The sequence below is a fragment of the Terrapene carolina genome, unplaced genomic scaffold, assembly GCF_002925995.2.
Source record: "Terrapene carolina triunguis isolate 2854851 unplaced genomic scaffold, T_m_triunguis-2.0 Scaffold67, whole genome shotgun sequence".
Lineage (NCBI taxonomy): Eukaryota > Metazoa > Chordata > Testudines > Emydidae > Terrapene > Terrapene triunguis.
In genome coordinates this window covers 8,874,089-8,894,924 of record NW_020664418.1, presented here as the reverse complement: position 1 = coordinate 8,894,924, position 20,836 = coordinate 8,874,089, and the positions used below count along the sequence as shown (strand labels likewise).

The 20,836-nt window shown below is 55.9% G+C and overlaps 1 protein-coding gene across 50 annotated transcripts in view; it reads right to left on the bottom strand.

The window, feature by feature from the left end:
* The window catches only part of CELF6 (CUGBP Elav-like family member 6), a 211,276-nt gene that overhangs the window by 82,159 nt on the left and 108,281 nt on the right, over positions 1 to 20,836 (bottom strand). For 25 of the 50 annotated variants that reach the window (XM_026648515.1, XM_026648514.1, XM_026648534.1 and 22 more), the window contains exon 3: positions 3,692 to 3,746. In XM_026648515.1, the coding sequence (XP_026504300.1) occupies positions 3,692 to 3,746 (55 nt within the window). The remainder of the gene's footprint in view (positions 1 to 3,691; positions 3,747 to 20,836) is intronic. The other 25 variants (XM_026648486.1, XM_026648525.1, XM_026648490.1 and 22 more) reach the window with 2 other exon arrangements.

Sequence of the window (20,836 nt, the reverse complement as noted above, 5' to 3'; positions counted from 1 at the left end):
GTGAGCTGAGACCTGTTGTGTACACAGAGCTCTTATCCACCTGGATGGGGCTCAGCACACACGTGGGCCTGCAAGTTTCCCACAGCCCTTATGGGTCAGTTTTTCTCTGGCTCCCCTAGTCCAGCAATCCCTCTGGAGAGCCTCTGGCCCTCGGTCCCTCCAGCTCTTACTCAGCTGAGTCCTACATGTGCATGCCCCAGGCCACCTGCAGCACACACCTACTGTAGGGCACAGGCGTTTGGGTGCTGCTTGCTAGACATCAGCCCTGCGCCGCCCGGAGCCCAGCCCATACACCAAGGACAGTGCGGCTCTCTACCCAGCTAGGGTGCTGGGGTGTAAAGTGGGGGTCTGTGACGTTATTGACAAAAACTGGGACCATATAGATCATTGTTGCAACCAAGGTCCTGTAGTGGCACCCAAATCTTGTATAAAGGGGGTCAAACGGGGTGTCTAAGACAAGGTTATGGTTTACTGGTTATGATTATGCTGTCTATATGTGTGTATCAGTTTTGTAGTTGAAGTTATGAATATTGGCTGTATACTGTCTGTATGGCAAACTTATGCTATGCTTCTGGGTGACATCCCAGACAAGCTGGGATTAGCTCTGCCTAGCCTGCTTGATGGCCCATTAAGGACCATCAGCTATACAATGGACCCATTGAGAGAAGGCAAATATGCCTTCAGATTCAGCAAAGTATGCAGGAACTGGCCCATGTGACTCCAGACTCCATTTTGCTGTAATTTTCCACAGTAAGAACAAAGAGGTGTTCTTACACCTGGAAAAGACTATATAAGGCTGATGCCTCATCTCCATTTTGTCTTCAATCCTGCTTCATACCTCTGGAAGGACTTTGCTACAAGCTGAAGCTTTGAACAAAGGACTGAGGACCCATCCCAGTGGGGGATGTATTCCAGAGACTTAATTTGAACCTGCAGTTTATTCTATCGCTGCTGCAAGCCTGAACCAAGAACTTTGCCATTGCTGGATGTAATTGATTCCATTTAACCAATTCTAACTCTCACCTCTATCTTTTTTCTTTTATCAATAAACCTTTAGATTTTAGATTCTAAGGGATTGGCAACAGCGTGATTTGTGGGTAAGATCTGATTTGTATATTGACCTGGGTCTGGGGCTTGGTCCTTTGGGATCGGGAGAACCCTTTTTCTTTTATTGGGGTATTGGTTTTCATAACCATTTGTCCCCATAACGAGTGGCACTGGTGGTGATACTGGGAAACTGGAGTGTCTAAGGAAATTGCTTGTGAGACTTGTGGTTAGCCAGTGGGGTGAGACCGAAGTCCTCTTAGTCTGGCTGGTTTGGTTTGCCTTAGAGGTGGAAAAACCCCAGGCTTGGGCTGTAACTGCCCTGTTTAAGCAATTTGTCCTGAGTTGGCACTCTCAGTTGGGTCCCGCCAGAACCGCATCATCACAGGGTCAGTTTCAAGCAACCTCCTGGCCAAGCAAAATGAACCCCAAAGTTGCTCTAAGCCTCTGTGCCAGGCACAGTCCTGCAGCCAGTCACACCCACCTGGCTCTAGGGGCAGGCATCTCTACGGGCATAGAATCATAGAACTGGAAGGGACCCCGAGAGGTCATCTAGACCAGTCCCCTGCACTCAAGGCAGGATTAAGTATTATCTAGACCATCCCTGACAGGTGTTTGTCCAACCTGATCTTAAAAATCCCCAATGATGGAGCTTCCACAACCTCCCCTGGCAATTTATTCCAGAGCTTAACCACTGACAGGAAGTTTTTCCTAATGTCCAACCTAAACCTCCCTTGCTGCAATTTAAACCCATTGCTTCTTGTCCTATCCTCAGAGGTTAAGAAGAACATTTTTTCTCCCTCCTCCTTGTAACAACCTTTTACATACTTGACAAACCCAGTTTTTTCAATCTTCCCTCATAGGTCATGTTTTCTAGACCTTTAATCATTTTTGTTGCTCTTCTCTGGACGTTCTCCAATTTGTCAACATCCTTCCTAAAATGTGGCGTCTAGAACTGGACACAATACTCCAGTTGAAGCCTAATCAGCATGGAGTAGAGCAGAAGAATTACTTCTTGTGTCTTGCTTACAATACTCCTGCTACTACATCCCAAAGTGATGTTTGCTTTTTTTGCAACAGCGTTACATTGTTGACTCATATTTAACTTGTGATCGACTATGACATCCAGATCCCTTTCCAGAGTATTCCTTCCTAGGCAGTCATTTCCCATTTTGTATGTGTGCAACTGATTGTTCCTTCCTAAGTGGAGTACTTTGCATTTGTCCTTATTCAATTTAATCCTATTTACTTCAGACCATTTCTCCAGTTTGTCCAAATCATTTTGAATTTTAATCCTATCTTCCAAAGCACTTACAACCCCTCCCAGCTTGGTATCATCCGCAAACTTTATAAGTGTACTCTCTATGCCAGGGCCATCCAGCTGCCAAGCCCAGGTCCCTTGAGGGGAAGCTACCAACAGATGCAGCTACTAGCTGGCTCCATTTTATGAGGGCAGATGAGAGCAGAAGGCCAGTCAAACAGCCCCCGGTTACAGAACACATGTGCACTAGCTGGTGCAGCCCTGGCTACTGCAATGGGTCTCTGTCTTCCTCTAGCAAGCAGATCACACATACAGGTTAATGAGCCTGCTACCAAGTCCCAGCTAATGGACTTCATTCTTTACTTTGCTGGGCAGCTCCTTGGGGCAGGGACCATCTGTTCTGTGTCTGTATATGCCCAGCACCATGTACTCCTGGGGGAATTCTGCACCACTGTGCGCATGCTGCATTCATGTCCCCTCCAGGTTTCTTTGCTTCCCCGCAGAAAATGATGTTCAAGCAAAGGGAAACCGCAAGAGCGGTCACACAGCCCTCTCCGGCAGTGTGGGCGCATCAGTTCATAGAATCATAGAATATCAGGGTTGGAAGGAACCTCAGGAGGTCATCTAGTCCAACCCCCTGCTCAAAGCAGGACCAATCCCCAACTAAATCAAAGTTTGGATGCCCAGAGCAGCTAGTGGAGAGGTAAATCATTGCGGGGGATGGGGGGAGGCTGGGGACATTCCAGCTGGTGGCTCCTATCTTGTGCTGGATTCAGATGCTAGTTCTGGACTGGGGGCGTGGGAGGATGGGACTTTCTCTTCCCCTGCCCAGAGCAGCCAGGCCAGGGCCAGGTCAAACCCAACCCCAGAAATCTTCCCCGGCTGCAGGAAGCTTCGCACCCTCTCCCCTGCTTCCTGCCCCCATTGCTTCTCAGCCTCAGGAGGAGGGGTCACTGTACGGAGAGCTGCCCCTCGTCTGTCCAACCCCCATGCATCCAGACCCCCCTGATACCCAGACCCCCCGCTGATAGATAGCTAGATTAGATAGAAGGGGTGTATGGGGATAGATAGATTAGATTAGACTAGATATTCTCTAGAGTGCCTGAGCAGTTCCCTATATGATGAACCACCTCCCACATGCTTTATAGCACCACAAATTGTCAGGGCCAGAAGCACGGGTTCTGAAGGGTTTTTAATCACTGCAGACCCCAGTAAGATCCCTTCTCCCTGCTCTCCATGGCCCTATGCGACAGACAAATGCCCCGGGGGGGGGGGAGAAGGATGAAATAGAAGAGCATAGTGAGTCCTCGCCCTTCCCTGCACTGTGCAAGCAGCTAACCCAGCAAGAGCAGCCAGCCAAGACACATGGGTATGTATTCAAAAGACAACTACCTCCTCGGCCCTCGCTGTCCGCCGGCTTCACCTGGATGGGGCGATTCATCTGCAAAACAAAACGAGGAGCAGCATGGTTAGAGTCTGCAGGTATGGATGGGCTGTTGGCTCGGGGAGGAGGGAGAGGATGAAGGGTGGGTGGCTACTGGGTGGACACATGGAAGCAGGAGCCGCCGGCATGATCTGTTCCAAGCGGGCACAGCTGTCCATTTGGGGATTTCCACGCGACTGGCCCAGATGGGGAGTGTTAGTATCAGAGAGAAAGAAAGATCCCGCCAGCTCAGTCATCAGGAAGCCGGCCCTGGATCTATGGGCCTAGCTAGGATGGACGCTGACATCCAGGGTCCACTGAATGGCAAACGTCCCATTGACTTCACAGGGGCCAGGGCAGAGCCACAGGGAATAGGACAAGCTTCTGCCAGCTCTACCCCAGGGATGCTGACGGGACAGAGGGACAGATGGGCTGCAAATGGGATCGGAGCCTCTTGCTGGACGGAGGGGTAGGCAGGGTGTCCTGGGGCAGAGACCAAAAGGAGACACTGGCCAGAGAACCTGCCTGAGGATTGGCCTTGGGATCAGGCGGACATGGGTGGGTGGGTGGGGGGCGTCAGCTCACACCTACCAACAGTCACTCTAGAGGGGGAACAGCAAGAATATTTCCCACCTCTGCCTCTGCCGAGCGACCCTACCTGACTAATGCACCACAGGACTGAGCAGCAGGCCCTGTGCTGTGCCCCACCCACTTCCCCCTCTGGAGGGCAGGGACCAGTCCATGGAGCAGGTGGCGGAGCTGGGTCAGTGACTCTGTCCAGTGAGGACAATGGGAGGCGGGGTGACAGCACCCAACATGGGGGAGGGGCGATGGGAGTGGACCCCCCCGCCCCATGCAGCATGGCAAAGCAGGATCTCCGGCTAGCCATCCCCGCGCCCTGGCCCGGCTGGATCTATGGTGCTGGCCCTTATCCTGGCGCAAGGCGCCCTCCTCACAGGCAGCCAGAGAACATTAGCGCTAAACTCTCCCCAGCTCACAGGGATTACTGGCGGGATTAAGGGAGATAATGGCCTGGTCTACACTACGGGTTTAGGTCGACTTTAGCCGCGTTAAATCGAATTAAGCCTGGACACGTTCACACGACGAAGCCCTTTCTTTCGACCTAAAGGGCCCTTTAAACCGGTTTCTTAACACCACCTCCGACGAGGGGATTAGTGATAAAATCGGCCTTAGGGTGTCGGAATTGGGTTAGTGTGGCCGGAATTCGACGTTATTGGCCTCCGGGAGCTATCCCACAGTGCTTCATTGTGACCGCTCTGGACAGCACTCTCAACTCAGATGCACTGGCCAGGTAGACAGGAAAAGCCCCGCGAACGTTTGAATTTCATTTCCTGTTTGCTGAGCGTGGAGAGCACAGGTGACCACGCAGAGCTCATCAGCACAGGTAACCGTGATGGAGTCCCAGGATCGCAAAAGAGCTCCAGCATGGACAGAACGGGAGGTTCGGGATCTGCTCGCCATATGGGGAGATGAATCAGTACTGGCTGAACTCCGAAGCAGTAAACGAAATGGCAAAATATTAAAGAAGGTCTCCAAGGCCATGAAGGACAGAGGCCATAACAGGGACACACAGCAGTGCCGCGTGAAAATTAAGGAGCTAAGGCAAGCCTACCACAAAGCCAGAGAGGCAAACGGAAGGTCCGGGGCTGAGCCGCAAACATGCCGCTACTACGCAGAGCTGCATGCCATTCTAGGGGGTGCAGCCACCACTACCCCAACCGTGTGCTATGACTCCATCACTGGAGAAACACACAGGGAAGCGGGTTCTGGGGACGAGGAAGATGAGCATGAAGATAATGTAAATAGCTCACAGCAGCAAGGAAGCGGAGAAACCAGTTTCCCCAACAGCCAGGATATGTTTATCACCCTGGACCTGGAACCAGTAACCCCCGAACTCACCCAAGACCCTGAGGGCACACAGGGGACCTCTGGTGAGTGTACCTTTGTTAATATTACACATGGTTTAAAAGCAAGCGTGTTTAATGATTAATGATTAATTTGCCCTGGCAATCGCGGCCAGTACAGCTACTGGAAAAGTCTGTTAACGTGTATGGGGATGGAGTGGAAATCCTCCAGGGACATCTCCAGAAAGCTCTCCTTCATGTACTCCCAAAGCCTTTGCAAAAGGTTTCTTGGGAGGGCTGCTTTATCCCGTCCACCATGGTAGGACACTTTACCACGCCAGGCCAGTAGCACGTAGTCTGGAATCATTGCATAACAAAGCATGGCAGCGTATGGTCCCGGTGTTTGCTGGCATGCAGACAACATCCATTCCTTATCGCTCTTTGTTATCCTCAGGAGAGTGATATCATTCACGGTCACCTGGTTGAAATGGGGCAATTTTATTAAGGGGACATTCAGAGGTGTCCCTTCCTGGTCTGCTGAACAGAAATATTCCCCGCTGTTAGCCACGCGGTGAGGGGGAGGGGTGAAGTGATCATCCCAGAGAATTGGGTGTGTGTGGGGGGGGAATTAGTTGGGTTTGTGCTGCATGTTAACCGTGAAACCGCAGCCCCTCCTTTTACATTGCAAACCCATTTTAAACGGCCAACCCAACGGGGCCTTGGTATGGTTAATGATAGCAGTACTCTTTGAAACCATCCCCACATGTTAAGAAGGTTAAAAAAGCCAAAAGGCTGTGTCTTACCATGGCTGCCTGCAAGCTGAAATCTGTGACCTGGCTCTGCGTGAGTGATCTCTCACACCAAGCAGGCAGGCCCTCAATATAAGAGGAAAAATGCGACCTTGTAACGAAAGCACATCTGCTGTGTTATGTGAACATCAAAATGTAACGTGAAAGAGTGTACCCATTGTTCTCTAAAATGTATCTTTTTTAAACACCTCTCCCCTTCTCCTCCACCAGCTGCAAATGTATCTCCTTCCCAGAGGCTAGTGAATATTCGAAAACGTAAGCGAAGGACACGTGATGAAATGTTTACTGAACTACAGACTGCCTCCCACGCTGACAGAGCACAGCAGAATGCGTGGAGGCAGTCAATGACTGATTATCGAAAAGCCCAATATGAGCGAGAGGAGAGGTGGCGGGCTGAATCGCGGGCTGAGGAGGAGAGGTGGCGGGCTGAATCGCGGGAGGAACAGAGGAAGTTGCGGGCTGAAGATGAGAGGTGGCGTCAGCTTGCACACAGAAAGCAAGAGTCCATGCTCCGGCTGCTGGAGCATCAAACTGATATGCTACAGCGTATGGTTGAGCTGCAGGAAAGGCAGCAGGAGCACAGACCGCCGCTACAGCCCCTGTGTAACCAACAGCCCTCCTCCCCAATGCTACAGCGTATGGTTGAGCTGCAGGAAAGGCAGCAGGATCACAGACTGCCGCTACAGCCCCTGTGTAACCAACAGCCCTCCTCCCCAAGTCCCATTGCCTCCTCACCCAGACGTCCAAGAACACGGTGGGGGGGCCTCCGGCCACACAGTCACTCCAGCCCAGATGATTTCCCGAGCAATAAGTGTTAAAGTTTTAAAGTTTTAAACTGCAGTGTGTCCTTTTCCTTCCCTCCTCCCCCACCCATCCCGGGCTACCTTTGCAATTATCCCCCTAGTTGTGTGATGAATTAATAAAGAATGCATGAATGTGAAGTAACAATGACTTTATTGCCTCTGCAACTGGTGCTTGAAGGGGGGAGGGTAGGGGAGGGTGGGGTGGTTGGTTTACAGGGAAGTAGAGTTAACCGGGTGGGGGGGGGAGGGGCGGAGGGTTCATCAAGGAGAAACAAACAGACGTTTCACTCCGTAGCCTGGCCAGTCACAAAACTGGTTTTCAAAGCTTCTCTGATGCGCACAGCGCCATGCTCTGCTCCTCTAACCGCCCTGGTGTCTGGCTGCGCGTAATCAGCGGCCAGGCGATTTGCCTCAACGTCCCACCCCGCCATAAATGTCTCCCCCTTACTTTCACAGATATTGTGGAGCGCACAGCAAGTAGCAATAACAATGGGGATATTCTTTTCGCTGAGGTCTGAGCGAGTCAGTAAGCTGCGCCAGCGCGCTTTTAAACGCCCAAATGCACATTCCACCACCATTCGGCACTTGCTCAGCCTGTAGTTGAACAGGTCCTGACTCCTGTCCAGGCTGCTTGTGTACGGCTTCATGAGCCATGGCATTAAGGGGTAGGCTGGGTCCCCAAGGATAACGATAGGCATTTCAACATCCCCAACGGTTATTTTCTGGTCCGGGAAGAAAATCCCTTCCTCCAGCTTTCTAAACAGAGCAGACTGCCTGAAGACGCGAGCATCATGTACCCTTCCCGGCCAGCCCACGTTGATGTTGGTGAAACGTCCCTTGTGATCCACCAGGGCTTGCAGCAGCATTGAAAAGTACCCCTTGCGGTTTATGTACTCGGTGGCTTGGTGCTCCGGTGCCAAGATAGGGATATGGGTTCCGTCTATGGCCCCACCACAGTTTGGGAATCCCATTGCAGCAAAGCCATCCACTATGGCTTGCACGTTTCCCAGAGTCACTACCCTTGCTATCACCAGGTCTCTCATTGCCCTGGCAACTTGGATCACAGCAGCCCCCACAGTAGATTTGCCCACTCCAAATTGATTCCCGACTGACCGGTAGCTGTCTGGCGTTGCAAGCTTCCACAGGGCTATCGCCACTCGCTTCTCCACTGTGAGGGCTGCTCTCATCCTGGTATTCTGGCGCTTCAGGGCAGGGGAAAGCAAGTCACAAAGTTCCATGAAAGTGCCCTTACGCATGCGAAAGTTTCGCAGCCACTGGGAATCGTCCCACACCTGCAGCACGATGCGGTCCCACCAGTCTGTGCTTGTTTCCCGGGCCCAGAATCAGCGGTCCACGGCATGAACCTGCCCCAGTAACACCATGATTTCCACATTGCTGGGGCCTGTGCCTTGTGAGAGGTCTAGGTCCATGTCCATTTCCTCATCACTCTCGTCGCCGCGCTGCAATCGCCTCCTCCTCCTCCGCGCCTGGTCCTGGTTTTGCTTTGGCATGTCCTGGCTCTGCATATACTCCAGGACAATGCGCGTGGTGTTCATAGTGCTCATAATTGCCGCGGTGATCTGAGCGGGCTCCATGATCCCAGTGCTAGCTATGGCGTCTGGTCTGAAAAAAGGCGCGAAAGTAGTATCTGACGGACCAGGGGAGGGAGGGAGGGAGGGTCGAGTGACGACATGGCATACAGGTACAGGGAATTAAAATCAAGAAAGGTGGCTTTGCATCAGGGAGAAACACAAACAACTGTCACACAGAATGCCCCCCCCCCCAAAGATTGAACTCAAAAGCCTGAGTTTAGCAGGAGGAAGGGGGGGAAGCAAATGAATACAGAATAAATCTATTTTTTACATCTTAAGACGACGGTGCAGCATGACTGATAGCCCTTGGCATTTTCTGGGTGCTTGGCAGCAAATACTGGGCGCTTGGCAGTTAGCCTTCAGGTCTATTGCACCATCTGATACCCAGTATGACAACAATGGATACCAGTCGTAATATACTATCTACTGCCCAAAAGGCAAGGGGTTGCTGCTGTGTAGCAATGTTGCCCCATCCTGCGCATAATACGTCTGATAACCATCATCATCAAGGCAAGGGGGCTGGTGCAATGCAGCCCCACGGCTGCCAGCCCCATGTCTGCCAGCACCCAGATCGCCCTCGGCCTCTTCTGGGTGCTTAGCAGAAAACTGGGTGCTTTGCAGAAAATAGTACACTACGACTGACAACCATCATTGTCTGCCCAGGTGCCCATGATTGACAGCCACTGCTGTCCGATGAGGACGGTTACCAGTCGTAATAAACCATCTACTGCCAAAAGGCAAGGGGGCTGGTGCAATGCAGCCCCACGGCTGCCGGCACCCAGATCGCCAATGAAGGCTACCAGTCATGCTGCACCGTCTACCGCCAAAAGGCAGTTAGCTGCTGCTGCTGCTGTGTAGCAATGCAGTCCCACGTCTGCCGGCACCTAGATGACATATGGTGACGGTGAGCTGAGCTGAGCGGGCTCCATGCTTGCCGTGATATGTTGTCTACACAGGTAACCCAGGTAAAAAGGCGCGAATCTATTGTCTGCCGTTGCTGTGACGGAGGGGGAGGGGCCCGACGACATGTACCCAGAACCCCCCGCGGCACTGTTTTGCATCATCCGGGCATTGGGATCTCAACCCAGAATTCCAATGGGCGGCGGAGACTGCGGGAACTGTGGGATAGCTACCCATAGTGCAATGCGCCGGAAGTCGACGGTAGCCTCGGTACTGTGGACGCGGTCCGCCGACTAGAGCACTTAGAGCATTTTATGTGGGGACACACACAATCGGCTGTATACAACCGATTTCTATAAAACCGGCTTCTATAAATTCGACCTAATTTCGTAGTGTAGACATACCCAATGATTAACTTCATCAGGGCCTGGCTTTGTGACAGCCCCCGGCCTGACCGCTTCGCTGGGGGTCAAGGAGCTGGGGCAGGAGAGAGTAGGAGGGCAGGTCAGTGATGGGGGTGCAGCTGTGGGGAGAGGGTAGGGTGACCAGACGTCCCGATTTTATCGGGACTGTCCCGATATTTGGGTGTTTGTCCCGCGTCCCGACCAATGTTAGGTTGGGACACTGGACAAACAAGCAAATACTCCGGAGCCCGGAAGTGCTCGCGCCCCCCCCCCCGCCCTGACTCCGCCCCCTCCTTCCCCCATTGGCTCCCTCCCCGAATCCCCGCCTCTTCCCCAGGCTCGCCATTCCTCCTCCCTCCACAAGCGCTGGAGGGAGGCCCGGGAGATGCAGGAGAAGCGCGGTGCCGGGTTGAGTGAGAGTCCGGCCTGGCCCCGAGCGCAGGCAGGACTCAGTCGGGCAGTAGGGAGAGTAGGGGGGTGGCCCGCGGGGCCAGGCGGCGGCTGTTCTCCGCCCCCGGGCAGCGGGACTCAGGAGCAGCCGCTGCTGCAGCTCCCACTGCCGTGGGGGGAGGAAGCAGCCGATGGCCAAGCTCGGCGGCTGCGGCTCTGGCGCCTGGGCCCGAACCCCCCGGGCCTGTTGCGGGGACCCAGTAGCGCATGCTGCGCCCAGCCCCTGGCCAGTCGCGTCTGGGCTGCCCAGCTGGTGCAATCCCGCGGCGGCCCCGGGGCGGAGGCATCAGCAGCCCAGCCCCGTTCGTTCCCCTGCAGGACCCGAGCGGGACGGGGGGGTTGGGGCCTGCTGCCCCCACTCCGGGGCCGCCGCGGGATTGCACCAGCTGGGCAGCCAGCCCAGACGCGACTGGCCAGGGGCTGGGCGCAGAGTGCACACTGCTGGGTCCCCGCAGCAGGCCCGGGCTCGGGGGGTTCGGGCCCCGGGCGCCAGAGGCCATCGGCCGCTTCCTCCCCCCGCGGCAGTGGGAGCTGCAGCAACAGCTGCTCTCGAGTCCCGCTGCCCAGGGGGGGAGAACAGCCGCCGCCTGGCCCCGCGGGCCGCCCCCCTACTCTCCCTACCGCCCGACTGAGTCCTGCCTGTGCTCGGGGCCAGGCTGGACTCTCACTCACCCTGGCCCTGCGCTTCCCCTGCGTCTCCCGGGCCTCCCTCCACCGCTTGTGGAGGAATGGGGGGGGGGGGTGGTGTGGGTTTTTTTTTGCCCTGCCCCCTTTTTTTTTTTGCCCTTCCCCCCCCCGCCATGCCCCCCCCTCCCCCACGTCCCGATATTTGACTTGGGTGATCTGGTCACCCTAGGAGAGGGCGACACCCACCGTTTGTATGAGGAGCCAGCAACCTCAGGCCCAGTCCTGCCACCAGCCCCACTGCAGTGGGGCTGGGGCACTCGGGCAGCCCGGCCAGCGGGGTCGCTAAGGAGCAGTTCTGCTCCCATCAGCAGGACTCCCTGGGTGATGCTGCAGGCCCCTCCTCTGGGCAGCTTTGCTCCCCTCCCTAGGATTCCCTGAGTGATGCTGCCCTGAGGGAGGGAGCCTTTGTGTCGCTCACTAGCGCCCTCTCTGGCCAGGGAGCACAGGGTCTCCCTGAGCCTGGTGCCCCACTGCCCCATGTGGCAGCAGGTGGAACTGCATCAGCAGCCCAGCCTGGACCATCTAGCGCTGACCATCCCCTAGACCGGCTGCTCTCAGGGGCTTTCCATCACAGGCAGGCCCCTGCACCCTCACCCTGGATAGGCTGCTGGTAAAGCATGCACACAGGAGGTGACCCCACCACCCGTCCCAAAAGGAACCGAGGCCAGGCTGCTGGTGCCAGGGCAGGCTGTCTTGGCCATAGGCCCCAAGCAGCTGGAGAGGAGCTCCCAACAGGGAGTTTCCTGCCCCTCTGGCCTTGCTGCTGGGGGTGGGCTCCAGCCATCTCACGATTTCCCCACGTCAGCACAGAGCTGTGGGGAAAAAGTCCGTGGCTCCATAAGGCGGGAGCTGGTAGCTGGTGAGCGTTAGGGCTAACAAGGAGGAGGGTGAAGGGGAAGCCTGTTAAAAGCTCTGTGCTGAGGCTGTGACTGTGACCCTGCCAATTAGAGGCAGCAGGGGCCTGGCCCGGCAGTATGAACTGGGGGCACTACAAAAGGGAGACAGAGATACCTGCCCTTGCCTGCACGGCCTGCCTTGTGTTCTGCACTCAGTGACCCCCAGGGGTGGAGGGGGGGAGTGTCTCAGGCATTTGTTCCTATTTAATTGTGGTTCAATGGCTGGTCAGGCCAATTACAACTGTAATGACCTGGGGGACACAGCACAGCCCGAGTTCCCAGGGCCTGGCAGGACGCAGCTCAGCGTCTGCCTACAAATAACTTTTGACCTCACGGCTGCTCTCCGTGGCTCCGCGACAGCTACAGGGATGTGCCCAGACTCAGGGAGCGAACCCCACAGACTAGGGGGGGAGATTCAGCTCCAGATCCAATTCCAGCTTTCCCAGCACTTCACCCAAGCAGAACAGCCACCCCTGTCTCACACAGGGAATTCAGTCCAGATCTCCCAAGCTGTTTGTTAAACACACGCAGGACAGCCCCTGTGAAGTGAGCCGGGCCTGGTGGTGCTGTCCACCCAGCCAGCCGGAAAGAGACCATGCTCCCACGGAGACGGCAAAGCAGGGACAGACTTAGGTGATCTACTCCATTGCCTGCTCTCCAGGCAGGGGAGCTCCCCACAGCGTATGCCTGCCTAGTTTCCAAGGACCCCGCCGGTCCAGAATATGGAGTTTATAAACTATATGTAAGGGGACTGTTGCCCCCTTACTAACATTCAGTGGGGGTGTTTTGATTGGCTTGCTCCCAGTACTAAAAGGGGAAGGGTCGATGGCAAATCAGGAGCCTGAGACTGACAGTCCCCAGGAACAATGGGGAGAGGCCAATGCTCCAGATCAGCCTGATTGACAGGGCGGGCAGGCTAATCAGAGGGTCAGGAGGCCAGGGAGGCCCCGTCCTCCGTGTGAGCTGGAATTGCCTGGGTCAGACTGAGTGGGGCCGAGCTAAGGAGAAAGCAGGGGCCCAAGCTGAGCTGGAGAGCAGAACCGTGCCAGATCCAGAGGGGCCAGAGGCGCAGCCACAGAGCCAGAGACGCAGCCCAGGGAGAGCAGATCGTGTGCTGGGAGCAGAGCCGCAGCCACAGAGCCAGAGACACAGATCCTGTGCTGGGAGCAGAGCTGCAGCCACAGAGCCAGGTGTGGTGAGCAAGTGGGACCAGCCAAGGGGGGACCTTGGGCAAAGGGCCCAGCACAGAAAGACACCCCCAGACAAGGGCCCTTGCAGGCCAGACCGGGAGGGGGACCTTAACCTGACGGGGGGCTGACGCTGGGAAGAAGGGTCCCACCACTCAAAGCCCGGAGGTGTGTGGCCACCACCATTGCAAGTGTCCAACCCGCAGCATACCTGCAGCACAGCCAGGGCCTGAGATGGAAATCTGGGACTAACAAGGAACAGACTGTGAAGTGCCCTGATGTCCAGAGATACTGTTTGTGATGTTCCCTGCCACAAAGCAGGATGATGTGTTTTCCTTTAACCTTTCCCATTTTTCCTTATTCTTTTCTTTAGATTAATTGTTAACTAAACAACTTGCATTTGTTTTAAATTGTATGGAATAATCAGTGGGTCAGGGAGGTGCCCAGTGCAGAAAGAGTACCCCGGAGTGGGGACACCCTAGCCCCTGTCCTAGGTGACCACAGCAGGGTTGGGGGTTGAGCCCCCCAGAAATCCTGGGCCCAGCCTTGTTGGGGTTACAAGGACTCTGCCAGACAGAAAAGTGGAAGGGGAGCCCTCAAGGGCAGGGAGGCCTCTGGGTAAAGGGAGTGGGAGCGAGGACTCAGATCCTTTCGCTAGCCCACTTCACCGGGGTAGTGCAGAAGCCTGGAAAGTTCCCCACAATAGCGGGACCATTCCCCCGCTTACATATACTATGAACAGATCTCAGCAGCCTGCAAGCTTGGGAGTGTTGTGTGCTGCCGGGACCAGGGCACTTGCTAGTGGCTGGTCATAGAGGCTAGACCAGGTGGCTCACAGCCAGCTGGGTTTGTGCTTTAGCCCAAGGGGCTGAAAGACCAGGGTTTGGCCCTGCTGACGGCTGTGGTGCATGGGCTTGACATGCTGGGGGCTGGGTCAGGCCAGTCTCTGTTTCTCAGTTCTAGAAGGTCCCTTGAAGTGCTGGAAGCCCCAGTGCAACAACTTTGTGCTAGCGCTAGACTGCGTCCAACCACGGACAGTAGGGGGAGGGGTAGTGTCCCCCCCGCCCCCATCCCAACATTGTGGGCTTTTGAAAAACAAAATGAAAAATGTCACCAAAACTGACATTTTCCTTCAAGGAAACTCCAGTTAAACCCCATTTTTGGGCAGGAAGATTTTTTTCAATCTGCTACACTAAGTGGAAGGGGCGCTAGAAATGAAACTGACCAGGGACAAATGTGAAACAGACCAGGCAAGTTTCCCCTCTCAGCTGAGCAGTGTGCACACAGGAAGCTCCAGAATAGGGGAGGCTTCAAGCCGAGTACACAGGGCCACTAGGCACTTGTCTGCCAAGATCTGTATGAATCTTAGGAGATCCACAGGTTTGGAGGCTGACCCCTCTGCCTCTTCTCCCAGGGCGCGAACCCTGCCCCACTGGGGTTCTCAGCCCCTTCTGCGGGAGATGGGGGACAGTCTGCTGATCTAATCCCACCCCTGCCCAGAGGCAACATGCAACCTAAAGTGTCAAGAAGAGAAGCAGTGCTGTGGGAAGGTTGCTGCTGTTCACCCCAGAGGTGTCTGCATTTCACAGCAGGAATCCTTGGACGAATGCTGCTCTCCACATTGCCTGTCTGGCTGCCTGCATTGCTGCTCGAAGAACCCGGCAGCCCCACTCCTGCCAATCCATCTCGCTAACTGATTTGCGTATTAGTAAACATTGTTGATGTCATTTGCTGGCTATTAAAGTCAATTAACGTTCCTTGGCCTCGTCAGAATGACAGATGAAAGGATGGTGGCATCTCCCATCCATCATCTTGCCTGCCCCGCCTGACACAACCACACAACACGTCCACAACATCACAATCGCACACAGCTGCATGGGTCACACTGCAGTCGGCTACCTGCTGGGCGGCTGGTCTGAGTACTTGCAGCTGATGGGGGAGATCAGCCCAGAAAAGGGGAGGTGGCTGGGCAAATTGGAGGCTTAGATACCATTGGAGAGTGAAGTGGATTTACTCTGCGGGGTGGATTTTGGATGATTGATAATGGCGGGGGAAGATCAGAGAAAGGGCTCCCGGCTCGACCTTAGAGCATCAAGCCCTGACCCTGCTGGGTTTCTAATTGGGCTTCTAGACCAGCTCCAGCTTTGGGTTTTGGCTCTTTTCCTGCATTACAAGACTGAAACAGTGACAAACCCAAGGTGCTGCGAGTTGGGCTTGAGAGGCCCTGGCAGAGCTGGGCGGGGAGGGGGTGTCAGGACTGGGCTAGCCGGGAGACTGTAGGCTAGGGGAGTGCAGGAACAGACTGGGATAGTGTGAAGGGCTGCAGGTCCGGCATTAGCTGCATAGTCAGGGCTGAGGGTGTCAGTGGAGACCTGTCGTAAATCAGCACCACTAGCTGCTCATCCGCCCGGAGCCTCTGCTGAGCCCCTCTGAGGGAGAGACACGGGCTGGGAACGGGTTTGCAGCATGACTGAGCTGAGTGCTAGAAGGGCTGTGAAGTGGTTGTTTAGACACAAGTGCACCTAGATGGTTCCCGGGTGCCCTTCTCCAACCACCCACCTGCACAGGCCTCCTGCACATCTGGGTGGGCAGGCGACCTGGCAGGCAGCTGCAGCCACAAAGTTTCCTGTGAACTTCTCCTCTGCCGGAGTCCAATGACAAATATTTCCTTTCAATTACCCCCCGGTTCATAAAGCTAATGCCTGTTCCAGGCGGTGAGCCGTACCCATCATTACGCCGGGCTGCTGCCTCACTACATTAGTTTTATGGCCTGTGCCTGGGCCGGGCCCAGCGGATCCTGCCAGCGATAAGACTAACAAATTAGTCAAACTGACACCAAGGGGAATTTTTACGAGCCCCGGTTCCAGCTTGTCACCTGCAGTATCTTCACGCTCCTCTGTACCCGCAGGAAGGGCGAGGGCTTGGCCTGCCAGGTCCCCCTCCCTCCCTGGGGAGCCCACCTTCTGCCCAGGGGCACTGAGATCAGCTGGGCGAGGCCTGCTGCTCTGACAAACAACAAACAGCGACACACTGGTGACTGGAGGAGCCACTGTTCCCTGTTGGCATGGCCCAGTACCAGCTCCGGACTGTCCCAGATCTCACTGAGCCACCCCAGCTGTGCTCAGCATCAGTGCCTTTCATGCCCAGCTATGGCCAAGGTTGACTTAAATAAGGTACTTTATGCACAGCATCCCCTTGGGGCTGAACAGTGTACTGCAGTTTAACATCCCATTACACTTGGGGTGGGTGTTGATGGGGGAAGCCCCACAGGGATGGATAGAGGACAGGACCATCCAGACCCCGAATCCCAGCCTCAGGCGGCTGAAATCCAGCTCCAAGCATGTGCTGCCCTGGGGCCTGGCAGGCTCTGGCCCTTGCTGCTTTCCCTGGGATCCCTCCACAGGGATCGGGGCGGCAGAGGCTGTCACTGGCTGTCCTGAGGACGCTCCTACCCCTCCAGCCTCCCCGCCCCAGCTTGCCCTGGGCCACGTGTAGCTGGCTGGGTCATTGCTGTGCCCTGGCAGGTGCTCCCCTCCCTCCAGGGCTGAGCATGCTGCCCCCAAGCATGCCCAGCCCCTACCAGCCACAGAGCCAAGAGATCAGGTGCTTCCCTCTGGCAGTGGCTTCCCCTTCCCCTACACCATGGGCAGCTGGGTGACCCGCACGTTCCTAGTGTCTGCACAGGGGACCAGCGTGGGCCTCCCCCTTCCAGGGCACCCCCTACACCAGGGCTTTGCCTGGCCAGGAGGAAATCACACACACACACCCCGGCTCCCAGGAAGGGGCGTCTCCTTGCATTCAGCCTTCACTCGGTTTACCCTGTCACCCTGGCAGCATCACCTCCCCATGCAGCACATGCTTCGTGGTGCCACATTTCCTGGCTCCGGCTGGGGACGAGCAATGGGCAGCCTCGGGGCCTCACCAGGAGGTTCCAGAGACAGGCGGGAAAAGTCCGGGGGCAAGACTCAGCCCAGGCCTGCGGGGACGCAGCAGAACCATTGGGAATTCACTGGGTGGAAGGTCCCTGCCTCCGTGCTCCTAGTCACAACCCCGCGTCCCTGCAGGGGAGCCATCAAAGCAGGGGCATTGCCAGTGACAGCAGGGGACAGTTCAGGGGTCTCCCCCAAAAGAACACTCTGGGTGCAGGCCCCATTCGCCTGCATTGTCCCCCCCCCCCACAGCTCATGGGTCAGCTGTTGGAGCCCCTGTTCCAGCCGGGCCCATGGGGTAGGATGGCTCTGGAGAAGGACGCACAGTTGGCCAAGGGGCACTTCCAGGGTCAGTTCCCATCGCTTGCTCACTGGCTGTCACATTCTCTTCTTCCGTGGGCTCTGCCTGGGCTCTTTCTTCACAGGACAGGCCCCCTCAGAGGGGCACCCCTGTGTGCCAGTGCCCAGGAGGCAGCCCGGCAGGCTAGCACACAAGGGAAGACAAAGCCTGTTGGAGTTGCAGGGAAGGTTTGGCCCTGCAGCCAGGCCCTTGCCACCCATCTGGGGTCAGCAAGGACCCGGGTCTCGGTTCTCATGCAGTGGATGGGCAGAAAGCTCAGTAAACCCTGGCCTGGTGGGGCTCTTAGCCAGGGCTTCAGCCTTTCCTAGCCCTGCTGGCCAGCGGGGCCCACTAGACCATGCAATCTGACCTTCCCGTCTCCTTCCTTCCTCAGTGTAGTCAGTGATCTAGAGTCGAGGATCCCACCTTCTGATCATCCAGCTCATCCCTGCAGTGTGCAGAGCAGGACCTCACAACCCTCAGGCCATGCGGGCATCCATGTGTGACCCTGCGCTCCTAGGGACCCACCTGGCAGCAGCTGAGGGATTGCCTTTTGGTCCCTGCCACATCCTCTCCCTGTTCCCAGAGCGGATAAGGCACCAGCAGCCCTTTGATCTGCCACGTTCCATGTACCTGCCACTCCCAGGCCTCTACACCCCTCTCCCTGCACAGTGTGGAGACTGGGTCTGCTCAGTTCCAGGGTCCTGGGCTGGATGGAGGGCAGAGGGCAGGCCTGTGCCATGGTGCTAAGCCCAGCAGAGCCTTCCCTGGCACAGTGTGCAGAACCATTTCTCTCTAGGGACATACAAGCCCCACGCAACAGCACTGGCTTAATAGTTTAAGGCCAGGAGTTCCAAAGGGTCCTAAGGGATCTAGTACCCAACTCACATCAACTTTCATTGGTGTCTAACCCCCCTTGACTCCTTGGCCTGAGCCCTGCCAACCGCCAACATCAGTAGCCAGCCCCGAAAATATCATGGGAGTGGCTTAAAAAGTGTGAGATCTAAAATAAAAATCCTAGTGGTCAGGTTCTCTGCGGCCAGGCTTTCAGGTCTTTCTCTGCCACCACAAGAATTAGAGATGTTGTTTTGGAACAAAAGCCGAGATTCGCAGTCACAGGACGGCCGGATCTGGGCTCTGAGACCAACGCCTCGTATCCCGAGTGTCCTGACAGAGCCGCGACAGCTGGCAGCACTGTTAAGCCTCAACTGGCTCAGTCAGTCCTAGGAGGTGCCCAGCCCAGAGCTGCCAGGGGTATGAGTTTGGGTTTTTTTTCTTTTCTGTGGCAAACATTTGGGTCTTGTTAAAAACAAACAAACAAACAAACCTGAAAATTTGGTTTTCAGTTGCCCAATCCCCACCCAAACCATCCAGGGTTGTTTGGGGCTTTTGGGGGGGATGACTGAAAGCCCCCCAATATTTTTCATTGAAAGTAATTTTCCCCCCATGAAATCTGCTATTTTCAATGAGAACTTGTTTTTCAGATGAAAAATCTTTTCTTTGAAAAAGCGTCCCCCAGCTGGAGCTCAGAGGCAGGCGGGGGCCGCTCTCCCGGGAAGCCCTGTGCCTCATTACTGTGGCAGGAGGTAGCTCCGGGAGCTCAGCCCCACAGCTCAGAGGCTCCACTCTCCCTGCGAGCGCTGGGCCATGCCCCGGCTCGGCAGCACTCTCGCACGGCCCCTTGCTGGTCCTTTTTGGCTCGGGGGAAGAGAGAGGAGAGCTCTGGGTGGAGAGGTGGAGACAATGGAAAAGGGACGGAGAGAAGAAGAGCCAGAAGAGGTTGAGAAGTGAAGAGGGAAATGAGGAACTAGCAAAGGAGGGGGGGTGGAGAGAGCCAGGAGGGAAGAGAAAAGAAAGGAACTGTAATGGGATGTTAAGCTGTGTTGTACTGTTCAGCCACTAGGTGGTGCCGTGTGTAACATACCTGACTGGAGCTAACCTCAGCCACACCTGGCAGAGCCACAGAGGATCTGGTGCTGACTACACCTGGGGTGTGCAAGAGAGCTCTGGGGACAGGCCAGACCTGGGGCAGAAATGGAGATCAGAGGAACAGGGAGGGGAAGAGAGCAAAGGGAAGGAGGGCACAGGGAGAAGGAGAGGGAGAGGGCGTGGACGGGTGCAGGACCCAGCCCACCTGGAGTGACAAGACCCCCTGGAGATCCCCAAGAGCTCTTCCTGGGGCACTGAACAGACAGAGGAAGGCCATCAGGGCAGAACAACTGGCCCATCTGCCTTCTCGGTCCCCATTCTCCTTCACGAGTGGGACAGGCTAATACAGCCGGCCACTCATGCTTCGGGCTTTGGCTCTCAGTCCTGCAGGGACCTGACCATTCAAAGCCCAAGTTCTCAACTCGGCCCCTGAAGGGCAGCCCAGCCCAGCCCCTGGGTGCTCATGTTCGCACTAAGGCCCGATCGAACGCTGCTCCCTGACTCAACCCAACACACGTGTTCACATGCAGAGTTCCCATGTTAGACTGAGGCTCCCACAGTGGAGCCTGGAAATCAGGAGTCACTCCATTAAAGTAAGCAGAGTCACTCTAGATTTACACCAGTGTACACAAGATCAGATTAGGGCGTTCCCCAGGCCCATAAGGTAACATCAGATGCAAGGGGCCAGATTCACATCCAAGTTACACTGGTGTATATCTAAGAGTAACGCTGCTGACGTCAGTGGAGTGAGTCCCCCTTGCCCCTGTCCCTGAGCTCACAGGGGGGGTGCAGCCAGCATGGGGACGTCCCCCGCACACACTCCTCGGGCCCCCCAACATGAGCCGAGACCCTCGTTTTCCAGACCCTGAAGCTCCCCAGCTGCTACCGAGCGACCCACCCTAGCGAGTCCTTTGGGTCAGCTCCTCACTGGGGTTACACTGATGTTGAGCCAGAGGATCTCCCCAGAGCTTAGTGGTGCGACTCCGCTTGGCCGCTGGCTCTTGGCAGCTGGCCCCTCCCTCCAGCCCAGCTGAGCATTGGCCAGTTCCTGCCCTGCTCCGTGTGGGGGTGGCTGATGGGATGCCCAGCTTTTCTGATGCCCGGCCAAAGGGCACGTGGAACTCTGTGGGGACGACTGGAGCTATGCTGCCTGGACGACGTGCCGCTCCCTGTACCGCCCCGGAAGGGGAGCTGGCAAATCCTGCCCACCACTCCAAGGGAGTCCCAGATAAAGGCCATCCTGGGATAAGACCATTCATTCCAGTTCCTAAATCTCTCCCTGCCCCTCCACTCTCTCTCCCTTCTCTGGAGCACATG